The sequence below is a fragment of the Mus caroli genome, chromosome 1 (assembly GCF_900094665.2).
Source record: "Mus caroli chromosome 1, CAROLI_EIJ_v1.1, whole genome shotgun sequence".
Taxonomy (NCBI): domain Eukaryota; kingdom Metazoa; phylum Chordata; class Mammalia; order Rodentia; family Muridae; genus Mus; species Mus caroli.
This window is the reverse complement of record NC_034570.1, coordinates 6390605-6405528: the sequence shown is the minus strand read 5'-3', so window position 1 is coordinate 6405528 and position 14924 is coordinate 6390605. Positions and strand designations below refer to the sequence as shown.

Below are 14924 nucleotides of genomic sequence, written 5' to 3'. Positions count from 1 at the left end.
TTAGACCCCGCGTGGCAGGCGGAAACCAGGTGCGCCTGAGGGAGCGATGCGGGTGTCCCTGTGGCCCTAGGACCGCGAGGAACTTTGCTCCCCGGCGACCGGCTGTCCAGAAAGTTGGGGAAGCCAGCGCACGGTAGGCAGGGGTCCTGTCGTCCGAGCCTTGGGAGCGCCCCTGTGCTCCGATCACGCATCCCAGTAGCCCGCAGGAGCAGAAGCCCCGCGCCACGCCGTGCCGCGCAGCAGGACGCCCGCCACGCCCCACGCTGCCCTGCAGGCGAACGCGGGAGGCGGCGAGTCCCCGCCGGGCCGCCGTAGAGTTGCAGCTCCGGCCGCTCCTCCCGCGCCGCCCTCCGCCCCTTGCCTCTCGGCGCCGCGGCAGCTCTGGGCTGGCACCGCCGCCGCCGCCGCCGCCGCCGCCGCCGCTTCCTCTCCGCAGCCGTTCGGCCGCTGCGTGACGCGTCGTTTCCTCTCAACATGGCGTCCGGGGCAGGTCGGCGGTGATGGAGGCCAGTCCGCGGCTGCGGCGGATGCTGGTCCCCACGGTAGCTAGGGCAGCCTCGCGCCTGCTGGCAGTGTGAGGCGCCGCCACCTAGGCCCTCGGCCCCGGGAAGACGGCCGCCCGGGCCGAGTGCCGCCGCCGCCGCCGCCGGGCCGTAGGGACGAGTGAGGCGGGCGGCCGGGAAGCGACCCCCGGGCCGACGGCGCCGAGGCCGGACGGGCGCGGCCCTCGAACGGCGGCCCCTCGAGCGTGGCGAGGCTTTCGACGCCCTTGGCGGCCCCGCGGCCGCTCCGCGTCGCCCGCCGCTTCCTGGTGCCGCCGCTGCCCTCCACGCCTCCTCGCCCCCACCGCCACCTCCTCGCCTTTCTCCCTCCCCGTCCTCGTTCTCGTCCCGGTCCCCGTCCCCCTCCTCCGCCTTCCCTCCAGCCGCCGGGACCGTCGCCGCCGCCTCCTCCGCGTCCATGTATGAGGGCAAGAAGACGAAGAACATGTTCCTGACCCGGGCCCTGGAGAAGATTCTGGCCGACAAGGAAGTGAAGAAGGCGCATCACTCCCAGCTGCGCAAAGCGTGCGAGGTGGCCCTAGGTGAGCCCGGAGGAGGCCGCGGCGCGGGGTGCCGGCCGCGAGAGGTGGGCGGCGTGGCGGGCGGCTGGTCCGGGGGGCCCTGGTCAGCTGCTGGCCGCCCGACTGGAGTTGACAGCAACTCGGCTGGACGCGGGGCACCGGCTGAGTGGAGGAGGAAAGGCGGCCAGCCGGGGCCCCTGGAACTCGAGATGGTTAAGGATCGCGAGGCACCTGGCTTCGAGTGGTCCACAGGACGGAATGGGGGGAGGGTTGTTGGTGGCCCCTGCGGTGCGGACAGAATGTCATCCTTTGTGATGGAGCAGAAGATGAGCTGTTGTTTATTAGCTTAGAAATTGAGGTGGGGCCGATCTGACGAGACTGAGCGTGGGGGAGGGTTCCGTATTGCAATTACAATAACTTTATGATTTGGCGTGGTACTTTGGGAAGAAAGGTTGAAGTTGTTCCCTCGTTGACAATCTCGAGAAAGGGGGTTGCAAAAGGTGCCTCGAGTTTGCCATCTCTCTGCCCCAGCTACAGGAAAAAAGAGTAGTAATGTAGCCTACTGGGCTGACCTGGAAGAACAAGACTCTCAGAGGTTAAGGGGTGGTGGTGGCCGTGTCTGTGTGGAAATGGGGAAGGAAAGAGCCTTTAGATAAATTGACTTTAGGTAACACAGAAAGGGGTGTGTGTGAAATGAGAGAAAAGAGAAAGACAATGACGCCCAACAGCCACTTGTCTGGACAGTGGCAGCTGCTCTCAGGCTTGCGTTGTGATTTATAGTTCAGACAGAAGAGGTCTAGTGTAATGAAGCCACAGCAGGGCAAATCCCAAGCAATACCTATAAAACCATGGTAGGCAGGTAACGATTTGTTTGAGGCGGTAGGTTTGGTAGGTCTAGTGCATTCATCAATAAGAGAATTGTTAAGGGAGAAGCCAGAACATTTAACACAGATAAATTCGTGATGCTTACACTTTTGTTTATAGCCCTGGACCAGAGCAGCTCAAATTTGCAAGAAATGAAAATGGTTAAAAGTGATTTTTGAAAAACATTTTTGAAAGGGGACAAACTAACTTTATGCTAAAGTAAGGAGTCCAGATAGGTTAGAGACAATTTTGCATTTAAGTTTTGACTTAAGACTACCATTTAACTTACTCGAAATGTTACAGCCGCCCTTCCTCGTTTTTCTCAATACTTAGTAATATGAAAAACATCAAATGGATTTGTTTAACATCCACCAAAATAATGGTCCTTTTTGTTGGTGCTGTTTTGTTGTTAATGTAGTAGTATAGTGGACTTAAGTAGTTCCTTCCTTTGCCCCTTCATTGGTCATAAGTTCCCATTTTGTTATTGTAACTAACAACACGTTTCCAGGTGAATGAGAAGACTATTGTACAGTTGCAAAAATTGAATTTATATTTTGGTCCTGAAAGAAGTCATTATTAATTGGAGTGATTGGAAGGGTTTTAAGAACTTTTAAAATTATTGTTGCTGTAGGGTTTTCAGTAACTTGGCAGGGTAAAAAAAAAAAAACAAATGAAATTCAAAATTAAAGCTTTAGTATTTAAGAACTAAGCTTTGCTGTGTTAGAGTTTCCTTTTTTTTTTTTTTTTTGCAAGGGGCATGGGGGCATGCAGACAGGTTCCAAGTAGCCCAGGCTGGCCTAATATTTCTTTGTAGCTGAGGACAACTTGAACTTTCCTAAACCACTGTCTCTGATTTTGAATTCTGGGATTATAGACAAATGCCTTGTTTTAGAGATGCAATGCAGAGGATGGAACCCAGGGATTGATTCGTAATGGCAAGCATTCTATCAACTGAAAAATATCCACAGCCCAGAAAGTATTTCCAGGATGCTAAAGCATACACATTTACAGGTTTTAAGCAAACTTTTTTATGTACTTTTTTTCTCTTTCCAAATACTAAAATAATGTTGGCAGCTCATGGAAATGAGAGTCTGGGGTTTAAGTCCAGCTTTTGTTACGTTTCAGTATTACTGTGCTTGGACTTTGTCAGTCCAGTTAAGGGTAGTGGACTCAGTGGATGTGAGTGCCTTCTTCTGCTAGCTGCATCTGGTATTCTTGCCACTCTACATTTCTTCAGAAGGTCTCTAACTCCCTTAACTGCAGCCCTGACATTTTTAGGCATAGGAATTCTTGATGGTGTGCTCTTTAAATCAGATTTTGCCAGTTGACGAGTACCAGAATACTTTGTTTACAGGAAGTTTTTTGGGTGTTTTTGTTTTTAACAAGAGGCATTTTCCATATTTCATAAAAGTTACATTTAGCTCTCTACAAAGTAAATTTTCAGTATGCAGTCTCATGGTAAATAACCCCTGATGGTTTTTTTTCTTCAGTCATCTGTCAGTATTAAGTTTGGGATAGCTGCTATCTATCACTGGCTGACTTGGAGCTCAGTATGTAGACCAGGCTACCCTTGAACTGTAGAACTTGTGGCAATCCTCCTGCCTCTGCCTCCAAGGTCCTGGGATTACTGGTGCCTGCCGGTGTGTGTGGCTATTGTTAAAACCCTTGTAAATATTCCTGTATAGATTCATTCTCTCTTTAGATGTTGTTGAACACTTAACACGGAGCTGAAAGGAGATGGGCAGTAAGCTAGGAAACATGCACTATGCCAGACTTTGAATCCTTTTCTGGTTTTGTTTGAAAACAAATTTATTGGCATTCAGATTATTGATATTTGTTATGCCTATCTCCCCTTTATTATAATAACCAGTTAAAAGAATTTTTCTGTAAATAATACTCATAAAATTAGAGCTTATCATGAACTCTTAAGAATACTCTATTTTGACTTAAAATATAACTTTTTTGTAAACAAACAGTAGAAGTCAGGTTCAGTGACTGATGCACATACTGCCAGCAGTTGGGAGGATAGATTGCCATGAATGAATTTCAGGCTTTCTTGGTTGGGTTTCACAGCAAAAACATTTTCCACTCTCAAAGATACTATATAAATGAATTTTCAATGTTTACAAACAGTAACGCATCTTTAAAGGGTATACAATTATTTAAAGCTTATTTTAAATTTTCTAGCATGTTAGATTTTATTTTACAGAATGGTTGTAAAAGAGCCTTTCCTTGTTAAATTAGTAGGAAGCCCAGGAACAGCTAGCTCCAGGTTGCCCTCTCTTGGTACCTGCCCTATAGTTCTGTGTAGTGAACATTGAGGGATTCTCTGCTACCCTAGCTTAGTGTGATCCATGCCTGCTCTTGAGAATCCTGCATTAAAAATAGTCTGGCCATCTGCTGGCAGATGAGACAACAGCTGAGCTATTTTTAGTTTCAAAGAATTTAAGATTGTTCAGGATAGAGCTTGAAGGTGGTGGCATTGTTTCTCTTTGGGGAGGTTCTGTTGGGACATCCTCCAGCCAGGCTTCTAGGTTCAGGAGTTTCTTTGATGTTAGGATGTAAGTAAACTAGTCAACTTCTGGTTTTAGATAGCTGTGATAATAACTACAGATGGTGGAGTGAAAGTTCATGGTTGGAATCGACACTGCTGCAAAGTAAGAGAGAGAGAAGGTTTTCAGGAAGACAGACCAGGGAGACCAACAGGGACGCAAGAGAAGTCAGTTTTCCTCAGGCAGAATATGAGTTTCTATTGTTCCTCATACTGTGAAATTATCCTGTTGACTTAGCTTTCTTATGAGTTTGTTACCCATAAATATAATTTACCCTAGAAATATATACTTTATTTATTTACTTACTTACTTACTTAGACAAGGTCTTGCTAGGTAGATTTGATTGGCTTGGTACTAGCTACGTAGACCAGACTAACCCAAATACAGCAGTCAGGATGACTTTGGCCTCTCTAGTGTTGAGAGATGTGAGCTACCTTGAACTTGTCAGAAATAAGAATGTAATATCATGATGCAAATATTACAGACCTGCCTTACTTCGGCCTCACTAACCTGTTCTTATTTCAAGTGGTAGTGTAATAAAAGAATGTGAGTGGAGACTGCAGTCTACGGTGCTGGTTTGTGGTACTTTTACTTATCACCATTTACAAGCAAGTGACATCTCCAAACAGTTTCACAAAATTTGTGCCAGTATGTGCATGTGCATATTTATGTGTGGGTATATTTGCCTGTGTGTGTGCGTGCGTGCGCGCGGGCCCGCCTATATGGATGCTACAGGCCAGTGTTGAGTGTCCTACACAATCACCATATATAATATGGTGATAAACCTTATATATTGAGACAGGGCCTTCTTCCCATTCAACCTGGAAATTATCATCTTTGTAAGACTGTCAGGGCAGTGAGCCTCTTTTATTTCCCAGTCTACCCCAACCTCCCAGCACTGGGGTAGCAAATATGTGTCATTGTGCATACCTGGCTTTGTGTGGGTGCTGGGGCTTCATGTTTGTGCAGTACACTTTGCCCAGTGAGCTGCCTCCTACCTTCCTAACACATTTAAGATACAATTTTAATCAATTAGCATGTCTTCCTTGCTATCTAAAGTAAAAGATGGTGTTAAGTACCTGAGCTGCCTGAATCTTTGAGTAAAAAAAGATCCAGTGTATACTGGTCTTTACTTTCACATTTTAGGTTGGTTTTAAGGATCCTTTATTCAGAATGGCCATGAATAAAATGAAGCCTAACCTTTAGAGAAACTCTTAACCCACAAATTTGAGTTGACAAAGTAAGTTCAGGTTACAGTCAAAATATAATCTTATTTCCATTTGGAAGTTTAAAATGCACATGAAAATTCTCTAAAGCAACCTGCTGAATTTTATTTAGCTTCTCCTAGATTTATGAGACCGTTTTCAGTCTTTTAATGTAGTTAATGCCACAGGGACACATGTTGGTCACTGTTTAAGAGAAAAGACAGAGTGGTTAATGCAATGACCAGAACTGCTGCTGAGACAGTTCTTCTGAGCAGTCCTGTGTTTAGGGAAAATAGTAGTCACATTCCAGTTAGGTAGCTGGTAGCCAGGCAAAGAGAAGGACATGCTATAATCCCAGCACTTGTTAGGTCGATGATGATCAAGGAGTTTAAGGATGGTGGTGGCAACACCAGATCCTGTCTCAAAAACAAGAACAGCTGGGTTGGAAGCTCAGTGGATGAGTACTTGTCTAGTATGCAGGACTGCCTCTGTTGAGTCTCCACCAGAGAATAAAGCAGATGTGGTGTTATAGGTCTGTAATCTCAGAACTGAGCAACTGGAGATAGGAGAATCAGGAGTTCAAGATCAATCTGGGCTACTTGAGACCTTGTGTCAAAAAAGGTTCATGGGATGACTAAGGTTGAAGACTAGTTTCCTTTTGTTTCCCCTTCCATCTCCTGGCGGATACTAAATTGACTCTCCTGATAACCTTTATCTCGTAGATAAAATTATGAATAGAAAATAATTTGAGGAAGTGTTTGTCATATTCCTTGTGGACAATTGATAACCTTTATCTCATAGATAAAATTATGAATAGAAAATAATTTGAGGAAGTGTTTGTCATATTCCTTGTGCACAATTGAGGAAGCAAATCTAACAAAGAAAAACACAGAAATTATTGATGTTCCAAGCAAAATATTTTTACTTTATTTTTACAAATTTGCATATTTTATGTGTATGAGCCTTTTGCCTGCATGTATGTATGTAAGTCAAGTGCATGTGTATAATGTGAACCATACCCAGGTCCTCTGAAAGAGTGGTCAATGCTCTTAACTGTTGAACCATCTATCTCTTCAGCCCAAAACATACATTCTTTCTGACTATATGCTTGCAAATGTGTGTGTCTGTCTGTGTGCATTGGTTTTGTTGTTTTTGTTTTTTAGCAAACATAATTATCTTGCCTTTACACATATTTTTTGTTTAATTTTATTTTTAATTTATTTTTTACACTCCATATTCCATCCACCCTCCATCTGCTCCATGTCCCTCATCTCCTCCCCACCTGTCTCCACATGGATGCCCCCATCCCTCACCTCACCTGACCCTTAAATTCCCTGGGGCCTCTAGTCTCTTGAGGGTTAGGTGCATCATCTCAGAATGAACACAGACTGGGAAATCCTCTACTGTATGTGTGTTGGGGACCTCAAATCAGCTGGTGTATGCTGTCTGTTTGGTGGTCCAGTGTTTGAGAGATCTCAGGGGTCCAGATTAATTGAGACTGCTGATTTTCTTACAGGACTGTCCTTCTCCTCAGCTTCTTTCAGCCTTCCCTAATTCAACAACAGGGGTCAGCTGCTTTTGTCCATTGGTTGGTTGCAAATACCTACATCTGACTGTTTCAGCTGCTTGTTGGGTCTTTTGGAGGGCAGTCATGATAGATCCCTTTTTGTGAGCGCTCCATAGCCTCAGTAATAGTGTCAGGCCTTGGGACCTCCCCTTGAGCTGGATCCCACTTTGCGCCTGTCTCTGGACCTTCTTTTCAGGCTTCTCTCCACTTCCATCCCTGTAATTCTTTCAGACAGGAACAATTATGGGTCAGAGATATGACTGGGAGGGCAACCTCATCCCTCACTTGATGTCCTGTCTTCCTGCTGGTGGTGGGCTCTATAAGTTCTTTCTCTCTACTGTCTGGTGTTTCATCTAAGGTCCCATTCCTGGTAGTCTCTCACCTCCCAGGTCTCTGGTGCATTCTGAGGGGTTTCCCCAACCTCTTATTTCCTGAGGTTGCCTGTTTACATTCTTTCTGCTGGCCCTCAGGGCTTCAATCCTTTTCCCTCACCCAATACCAGATAGGGTTTCCCTCTCCCCCACCCTACCCCATCCACTTTCCCTCCCAGGTCCCTCCCTCCCACCCTCCCCACTTGTGATTGCTTTCTCCTCTCTCCCAAGTGGAACTGAGGCATCCTCACTTGGGCACTTTAGCTTGTTGAGCTTTTTGAGTTCTGTGGACTGTATCTTGGATATTCTGTACAGTTTTGTTTTGTTTTGTTTTGTTTGTTTTGTTTTTTCCCCGACTAATATCCACATACCATGCATGTCCTTTTGGGTCTGAGTTACCTCACTCAGGATGATATTTTCTAGTTCCTTCCATTTGCCTGCAAAACTCGGGATGTCCTTGTAATTAATAGCTGAATAGTATTCCATTGTGTAAATGAGCCACATTTTCTGCATCCATTCTTCTGTCATGGGACATCTAGGTTGTTTACAGCTTCTGGCTATCACAAATAAGGCCGCTATGAACATAACGGAACACGTGCCCTTGTGGCATGGTGAGGCATCTTTTGGGTATATTCCCAAGAGTGGTAATGCTGGATCTTCAGGTAGGTCTATTTCCAATTTTCTGAGGAACCGCCAGTGATTTCCAGAGTGGTTGTACCAGTTTGCAATCCCACCAGCAATGAAGGAGTGTTCCTCTTTCTCCACATCTTCTCCAACATGTGTTGTCACCTGAGGTTTTGATCTTAGCCATTCTGATTGGTATAAGGTGGAATCTCAGGGTCGTTTTGATTTGTATTTCTCTGATCACTAAGGACATTGAACATTTCTTTAGGTGTTTCTCAGCCATTCAGTATTCCTCTTTCGTGAATTTTTTAAAGCAGTCTTGACATCTTGGTACATATAGCCTCTGCTATCCACAAACTGAGCCCTACCCTCTGTCACCTTATGCACCCTTCAGTCAAGTGGTAAAATTACAGGCATGCTTTATTGTGCATGACTTTAATTTTTTTTTTTTTCCTTTTTGGTTTTGGTGCTGGAGGTTGAGCCCAGGGTCTTGTGCACACTAGGAAAGCTCTCTACCACTAGCTACTTTCGCAGCCCTAGAATTAAAAACAAAAAGCAAAAATTTATTCTCTAATGTTCAGTGTGTTTTAATCATCCTCAACCCTTACCCCATCTCTCTAGATGTACTCCCCTTCCCTACCAACTCATCTTCCTGACTTCCTTTTTCTACTGAAGTCCTATTGTGTTGCCTACACATTCTTAAATGTTCAGCCATCCACATGAGCATAGTCAGTTTACAAGGTACTACACACTTAAAGAAAGCTGATTCTCTTTCTCCCAGAGGCTATCAGTTGTCAATAGCTCCTCTACTAGACACCTCCATTTTCCATGCTGGTATTGGTCTGGTATGTTGTCCCAATCACTGTGAGTTCATATGTGTTGTTTCCAGAAGACACTCGTTTGATTACATTCTTCTACTGCCTCTGGCTCTTTCCAACCCTTCAGGTCAGGAGGGTTTGTAGTACAGTACAAACCTTTTCCTGCTGAGCTACTTCCACTACTTCTAGAAATTTTTAATAAGAGTTTCCCAATGATATAATAGGAAATTTTCTACTTTAAAAAAAAAGGACACAATTCAAAATAGAAGGCTGCCAAGTATGGTGGCTATGATAGTCAGTTTGTTGTTGTTGTTGTTGTTGTTGTTGTTGTTGTTGATGATGATGAAAGATTTAAGTATGTGAGTACACTGTTGCTCTCTTCAGACACACCAGAACAGGACATTAGATCTCATTACAGCTGGTCGTGATCTACCATGTGGTTGTTGGGACCCCTGGAAGAACAGTCAGTGCTCTTAATGGCTGAGACATCTCTCCAGCCCCAATATCGATGGTGCCTTTTAATTGTCAACTGGACTGACACAGTCTAGAATCACTTGGGAAAAGAAAGTCTCAATAAGAGATTGTTTAGATGAAGTTGGCCTGTAGGCATGTCTGTGGGATATTATCTTGATTACATTAATGAAAGAACCAGCATAAAAGTGGGTTGTACAATTCCTTGGGTGTAGACATAAAAAGGGAAGAAATTAAAATATGGGTTCATTTGTCCTCTCTGTGCTCTTGACTGTGAGCTATAACTTGGAATTGGGAGCTAAAATAAACTCTTTCTCCCCTGGCTTGCTTTTGTCAGGGTATGCTATCACAGCAACAGAATTAAGACAGTGCTCATACCTGTAATCTCAGCACTTGTGAAGCTGCAGTGAACTCAGGGCCAGCCTACACTGCATGCTGAGTTTCAGGTGGACCTGGACTATAGAATGAGACCCTATCTCAAGACAAAAAGAAATGTTCTTCTCCCTCTCCAGAAGTTTTTCCACTGAGAATGATATAAAATAAATTCAAATATCAGTTGTCAGATTTTTTTCAGTGAGAACAATTTTTTTTCCCTAAAGAGAATGAGCTTTTTCTCTTTAGATCCTTTCTGGAGTTCTGCATACATGAGTCATTAAGGATCTAAATATTAATCCCCTTGGATTTAGAGTAGGCATTATAATCCAGTGACTGTTACCCTTACAAGAAGAGGATAGGGCATAGAGGCACACAAAGCAAGAAGGCACTGTGAAAATAGTGGTAGAGTCTGGAATTATGCTGTCATAATCAAGGCACCTTAGAGGCTACCAGCTAATCAAAGGGGAGTTCCTCCTAGAGCCTTGGTTCTGCTGCTCCAAACTGAGAGAAGAATCTTCTGTTGTTTTAAGTCACTAAGTTTATTGATAACTCTTAGAAAGTCCTAGAAACTAATGAAAAAGTTTTTCCTCATTTTTCAGATCAAGTTGATCTCTTAATTTGAATTTTCATTTTTAAAATACAGAAAATATTAGTTACATGTTGGGCTCTACTCTTGATTGCCCATGAATCTCGTGGGGAGCGGTCTAGGGTTTGGTATGGATTAAGTAGAAAGTCTGAGACTTTAGTATAGGTTAAATGGAAAAGAGTCAAGCACAATTATTTATTTTTGTATTCTCTTGTTTTGTGAAGCAAATCTGTGCACATAGGCAGACAAACACAGATGGTACTAAATTGGTCTGCATAGTGTACATTATTTTTCATTCAGAAAAAATAAACACTTTAGAAATACCTTTTATTATAATAGTGACTGTAGGAAAATCTGAAGCCATAATTTTCTCTCAAATTTGAATCTAAATATCACAGCCAATGCCTGTCCAGAGTTTTCTAAGAAATGAGATAAAAACATAAGTAGCCAAGGTATGAATGTCAAACATTTCCATTTTTGATGCATGAGATTGAATTCAGGCCTAAGATTTTAGACAGAGGAGACGCTATATGGCATTTGCTGAAGTCTGTTTACATTTATAATTCAAATAAAATTGGCAAGTTACTTTATACCTTTTCTAAAAGAAGACAACGACAATGACAGGCAGTTCCTCCAAACCATTTTAAAAAGTAAAACTGAAGAAATGTCACCAGATGTTCTTACTGTGGCAACACCAGTTATTTCTGTTTTTCGTTTCGTCTTTTTTCCTTCCCTATTCCTTGACTTTATGGTGCTAGGGATCAAAACCTTTTTGATTATGCATTTGGGAATCTGAAGAGTTGTTTAAGTTCTCGAGGATTCTGCATAGACTGGCTTTTATTGTAGTCCTATTCCCTAACATTTGTGCTTTTGTGTGTTTGTGTGTGTGTGTGCATGTGTGTATATGTGTGTGTGCACATAAGAGAGTGAGACCTAGTGAGTTTAGAGTTGCTTATGTATGCATAGGTAAGGGATTACTTACAGGCACATGAGCAATTTAACCAATAGTGACACCACAAAAAGAATGTGTTCACCACCTGTCCCTAGCAGGCATTAACTACCAGTAGCTCCCTCAGGAGGGTGGAAGCCTTATCCAAGATGGAATGCTGGTAGACCCAGGCTTGTGCGGGTCATGTGGAAGTAATCACAGCCACAGTGAGCTCATGAGAGCAACAGCCATATCATAGCTGGAAAGTCAATGTTGAACAGCACTCTTCTTTCTCCTACATCCTTTGCACCCTCTTCTGCCATATTCTCTCAATTCTGTTTCATTTAGAGGCTTACTTTTTTTTTTTAAAGATTTATTTATTTATTATATGTAAGTACACTGTAGCTGTCTTCAGACACACCAGAAGAGGGCGTCAGATCTCATTACAGATGGTTGTGCGCCACCATGTGGTTGCTGCCATTTCCAGCCCCTAGAGGCTTATTTTGAGCATGCTGGCTAGTTATAAGTCTGTCCTCTGCAAAAAGAAGTTTCTCTTATCAAAGCAGAGAGCAACACAAATCTAGGAACATAAACATAAATATGTAGAAAGTTTTATGAGTACAACATATCCTCTCAGCAAAACAGCAACAGTAGAGTCTGACCTATCCAGCCATAGATTTTTTTTTCTTATAAGGACAACATTTAATTGGGGCTGGCTTACAGGTTCCGAAGTTCAGTCCATTATCAAGGTGGAAACATGGCAGCATCCAGACAGGCACGGTGCAGGAGGAGCTTCTGAAGGCTGCTAGCAGAATACTGACTCCATAGAGTTTTTTGATCAGGCTTACAATACCAGGTGTGAGTTTGGCCTGTACGGGCTTCAAATCCAACCAGAAAACGATTGATTACCCCATAGCAGTCACGCTACAATATCCATAAAGCTACATCTGTAGCTCTAACACCTTCCACCCATGGGCTGTATTCCCTCTCCTTTCAAATTCATGGTCTCTTTTTTTACTACATTTTGTGTGTTATCAAATATATAAACAGTCTGCTCAGTCCATATAATGTTACTTGTATGCATGTTTTCAGAGCTGACCATTTGGTATTGGATAACCAATTAATATACTCTTCCCTGAGGAAGACTATTTCTCTCATTCTCAGTATTCCTTAATTGTCTATATTTGGGGGGGGGGGGTTAGGGCCACTTGAGTTAATAGACATATTAACATGTCTATTGGTATCATCCTTGTTCAGGTCATGTTTTGGCAGCCTTGTTGATGAGATTTAAATAGATTTGGTTTCTCTGACATTAGAAGAAGACAGTCTCACAACAAACTTTCTGTTCCTCTGGCTCTTCTATGTAGTCTCCCCTCTCCCAGCCTGAAACCTGCTTGTTTAGGGGTGGAGCTTCCCGCTCAATCGTTCTGCCACGCCCACTGCTGGAACCTGTCGTTTTGCTGTTTGGAGCCATCACGTGATCACCCTGCTACTGGACCCCAAGATTATTTGGCGGGAATTGGGCCCCTCCCCCTTCCTTTATAACTGAGTGCCGGAATAGTAAAAATTGAACCTTGAGCAGAGAGCTTTGTCTTGGTTCCTTCCTTATCTCACGCAGCCCAGCCCCTCTTCTCTTCCAGGTTTCCAAAATGCCTTTCCAGGCTAGAACCCAGGTTGTGATCTACTGGCCAGGCACAACACTTCTAGTCTTTGAGCTTCTCTTCCACTTTCAGTGACTTATGTGCCTTGGGTGCAGGAGTTGTTTTGTAGGTGTATCCATTAGGACTGTGCTCTACAACTCTGCATTTATTTTCAGTTGCAGTTTTCTGTAATGGTCCCCATCTACTGCAAAGAGGTTTCTTGATGATGGCTGAGGATTGCACTCATCTGAGGGTTTAAGGACAAATATTTAGAATGTAGTAGGGAATATGCTGATTTGGTAAAATGGTAGTTCTAAGTCTTTCTCCATGATCCTTTGGTCTAGCAGGTTCTAAGTCCAATGGAGAGTCATTGATTACCGCCAAGGCATGTGAGCACTACTGCACCCTTAGGGATATCATGCTGTGCTGGCCATAGTTGTGGTTCATAGGTGCCATAGCTGCTAGGTAGGGCTCTGTATTCGTCGTTTCCCTCCTTTAGAAACTTGCATGGTCTTGAGGAAGGAGGCTTTCTGGTCAGATCCAGCTCAGGTCCTATGGGTCCTGGGTCCAAAATGTAAGGCGTTGTCAGCAATTGTGACTTAACCTTCAATTCCTGAGAAAGAAGGGCAACAAAGGACAATAGCAATTAGCCTGTAATATTTGGGAGTCTCTTGGATGACCCTGACCGACAACTCAGAAGAGGGCTTCTCATGTCTGCTATTGGGGTTTTTGTAAGTCTGTGGCCCTTTGGGGGGAAACATTGTAAGCCCATATGAGAAATTTTTATTTATTCATTCTCTCTCTCTCTCTCTCTGTGTGTGTGTGTGTGTGTGTGTGTGTGACACATAAGGAGTATTAAGTACTATAATAAGTATAGAATTATATAAGTATATAATAAGTAAGTATATATAACGTATACAGACATATATAGACTTACATATGGTATAGGTATATGTTTTAGGTAGGTAGTTAATAATACTCCTTATGACTTTTCAGACATCCTTATTGTTATTTTCTGTTCTCCCTTCTGTACTTAAATCTTTTCAATTCTTTTGATGTTTCAAATTTTCTTTACCATGTTTGTTGTTATTATGAATTCCTTTTAAGGTAACCCTAGTGGTGATTTTTCTCAGTTACTCCCATCTTACAAAGTCTTGATTTTTTAAATAAGCTTTTAAAATATGATTTATTATTGTTATTTTAAATGTGCATTGATGTTTTGCCTGCATGTATGTCTGGGGGAGGGTAGTGGATATCCTAGAACTGAAGTTACAGACATTTGTTAGCTGCCATGTGGGTGCTGGGAACTGAACTTAGGACTCTGGAAGAGTAGGTAGGCATTGTTCTTAACTGGTGAGCCATCTTTCCAGCCACAGGGTCCTAAAGTTAGGATTTAGTTTTTCCACTGAACATCAAACATAGTTATGGAAATGTGCTACTGACCCAAATGTTAGCCTTTATGGTGTTTCATGATAATTTCGCTGCCATTCAAATAATACATTTGTATACAATGTGTCATTTCTCTGTATCTGCTTTCAATATTTTCCCTCTTCTGAAATTTAATTATAATGTATTTTGGCATGTATTTCCTTGGCTATCTTATTTTTGTTTCCTCAGCTTTAAAATACATAGTTTTGTGTTTGTAGTTTAAAAAGCCTCGTTAATTGTAAAGTCAGTTTTGTAGCTAATATCTGGTATTGAATCTTGTAAAAGAACACATCATGAGCATATATCCCCTTTGATAAAAAGGAATAATGACCCGGGCGTGGTGGCTCACGCCTTTAATCCCAGCACTCGGGAGGCAGAGGCAGGCGGATTTCTGAGTTCAAGGCCAGCCTGGTCTACAGAGTGAGTTCCAGG

The 14924-nt window shown here is 43.2% G+C and overlaps 1 protein-coding gene across 1 annotated transcript in view; it reads left to right on the top strand.

Annotated features, from left to right (window-relative positions):
- Positions 1-407: 407 nt before the first annotated feature.
- Positions 408-14924, top strand: part of Arfgef1 (ADP ribosylation factor guanine nucleotide exchange factor 1) — a 95987-nt gene continuing 81470 nt past the window's right edge. Inside the window, exon 1 of the mRNA XM_021167539.2 lies at positions 408-1084. Coding sequence (XP_021023198.1) covers positions 961-1084 — 124 coding nt within the window. The 5' untranslated portion in view covers positions 408-960. The remainder of the gene's footprint in view (positions 1085-14924) is intronic.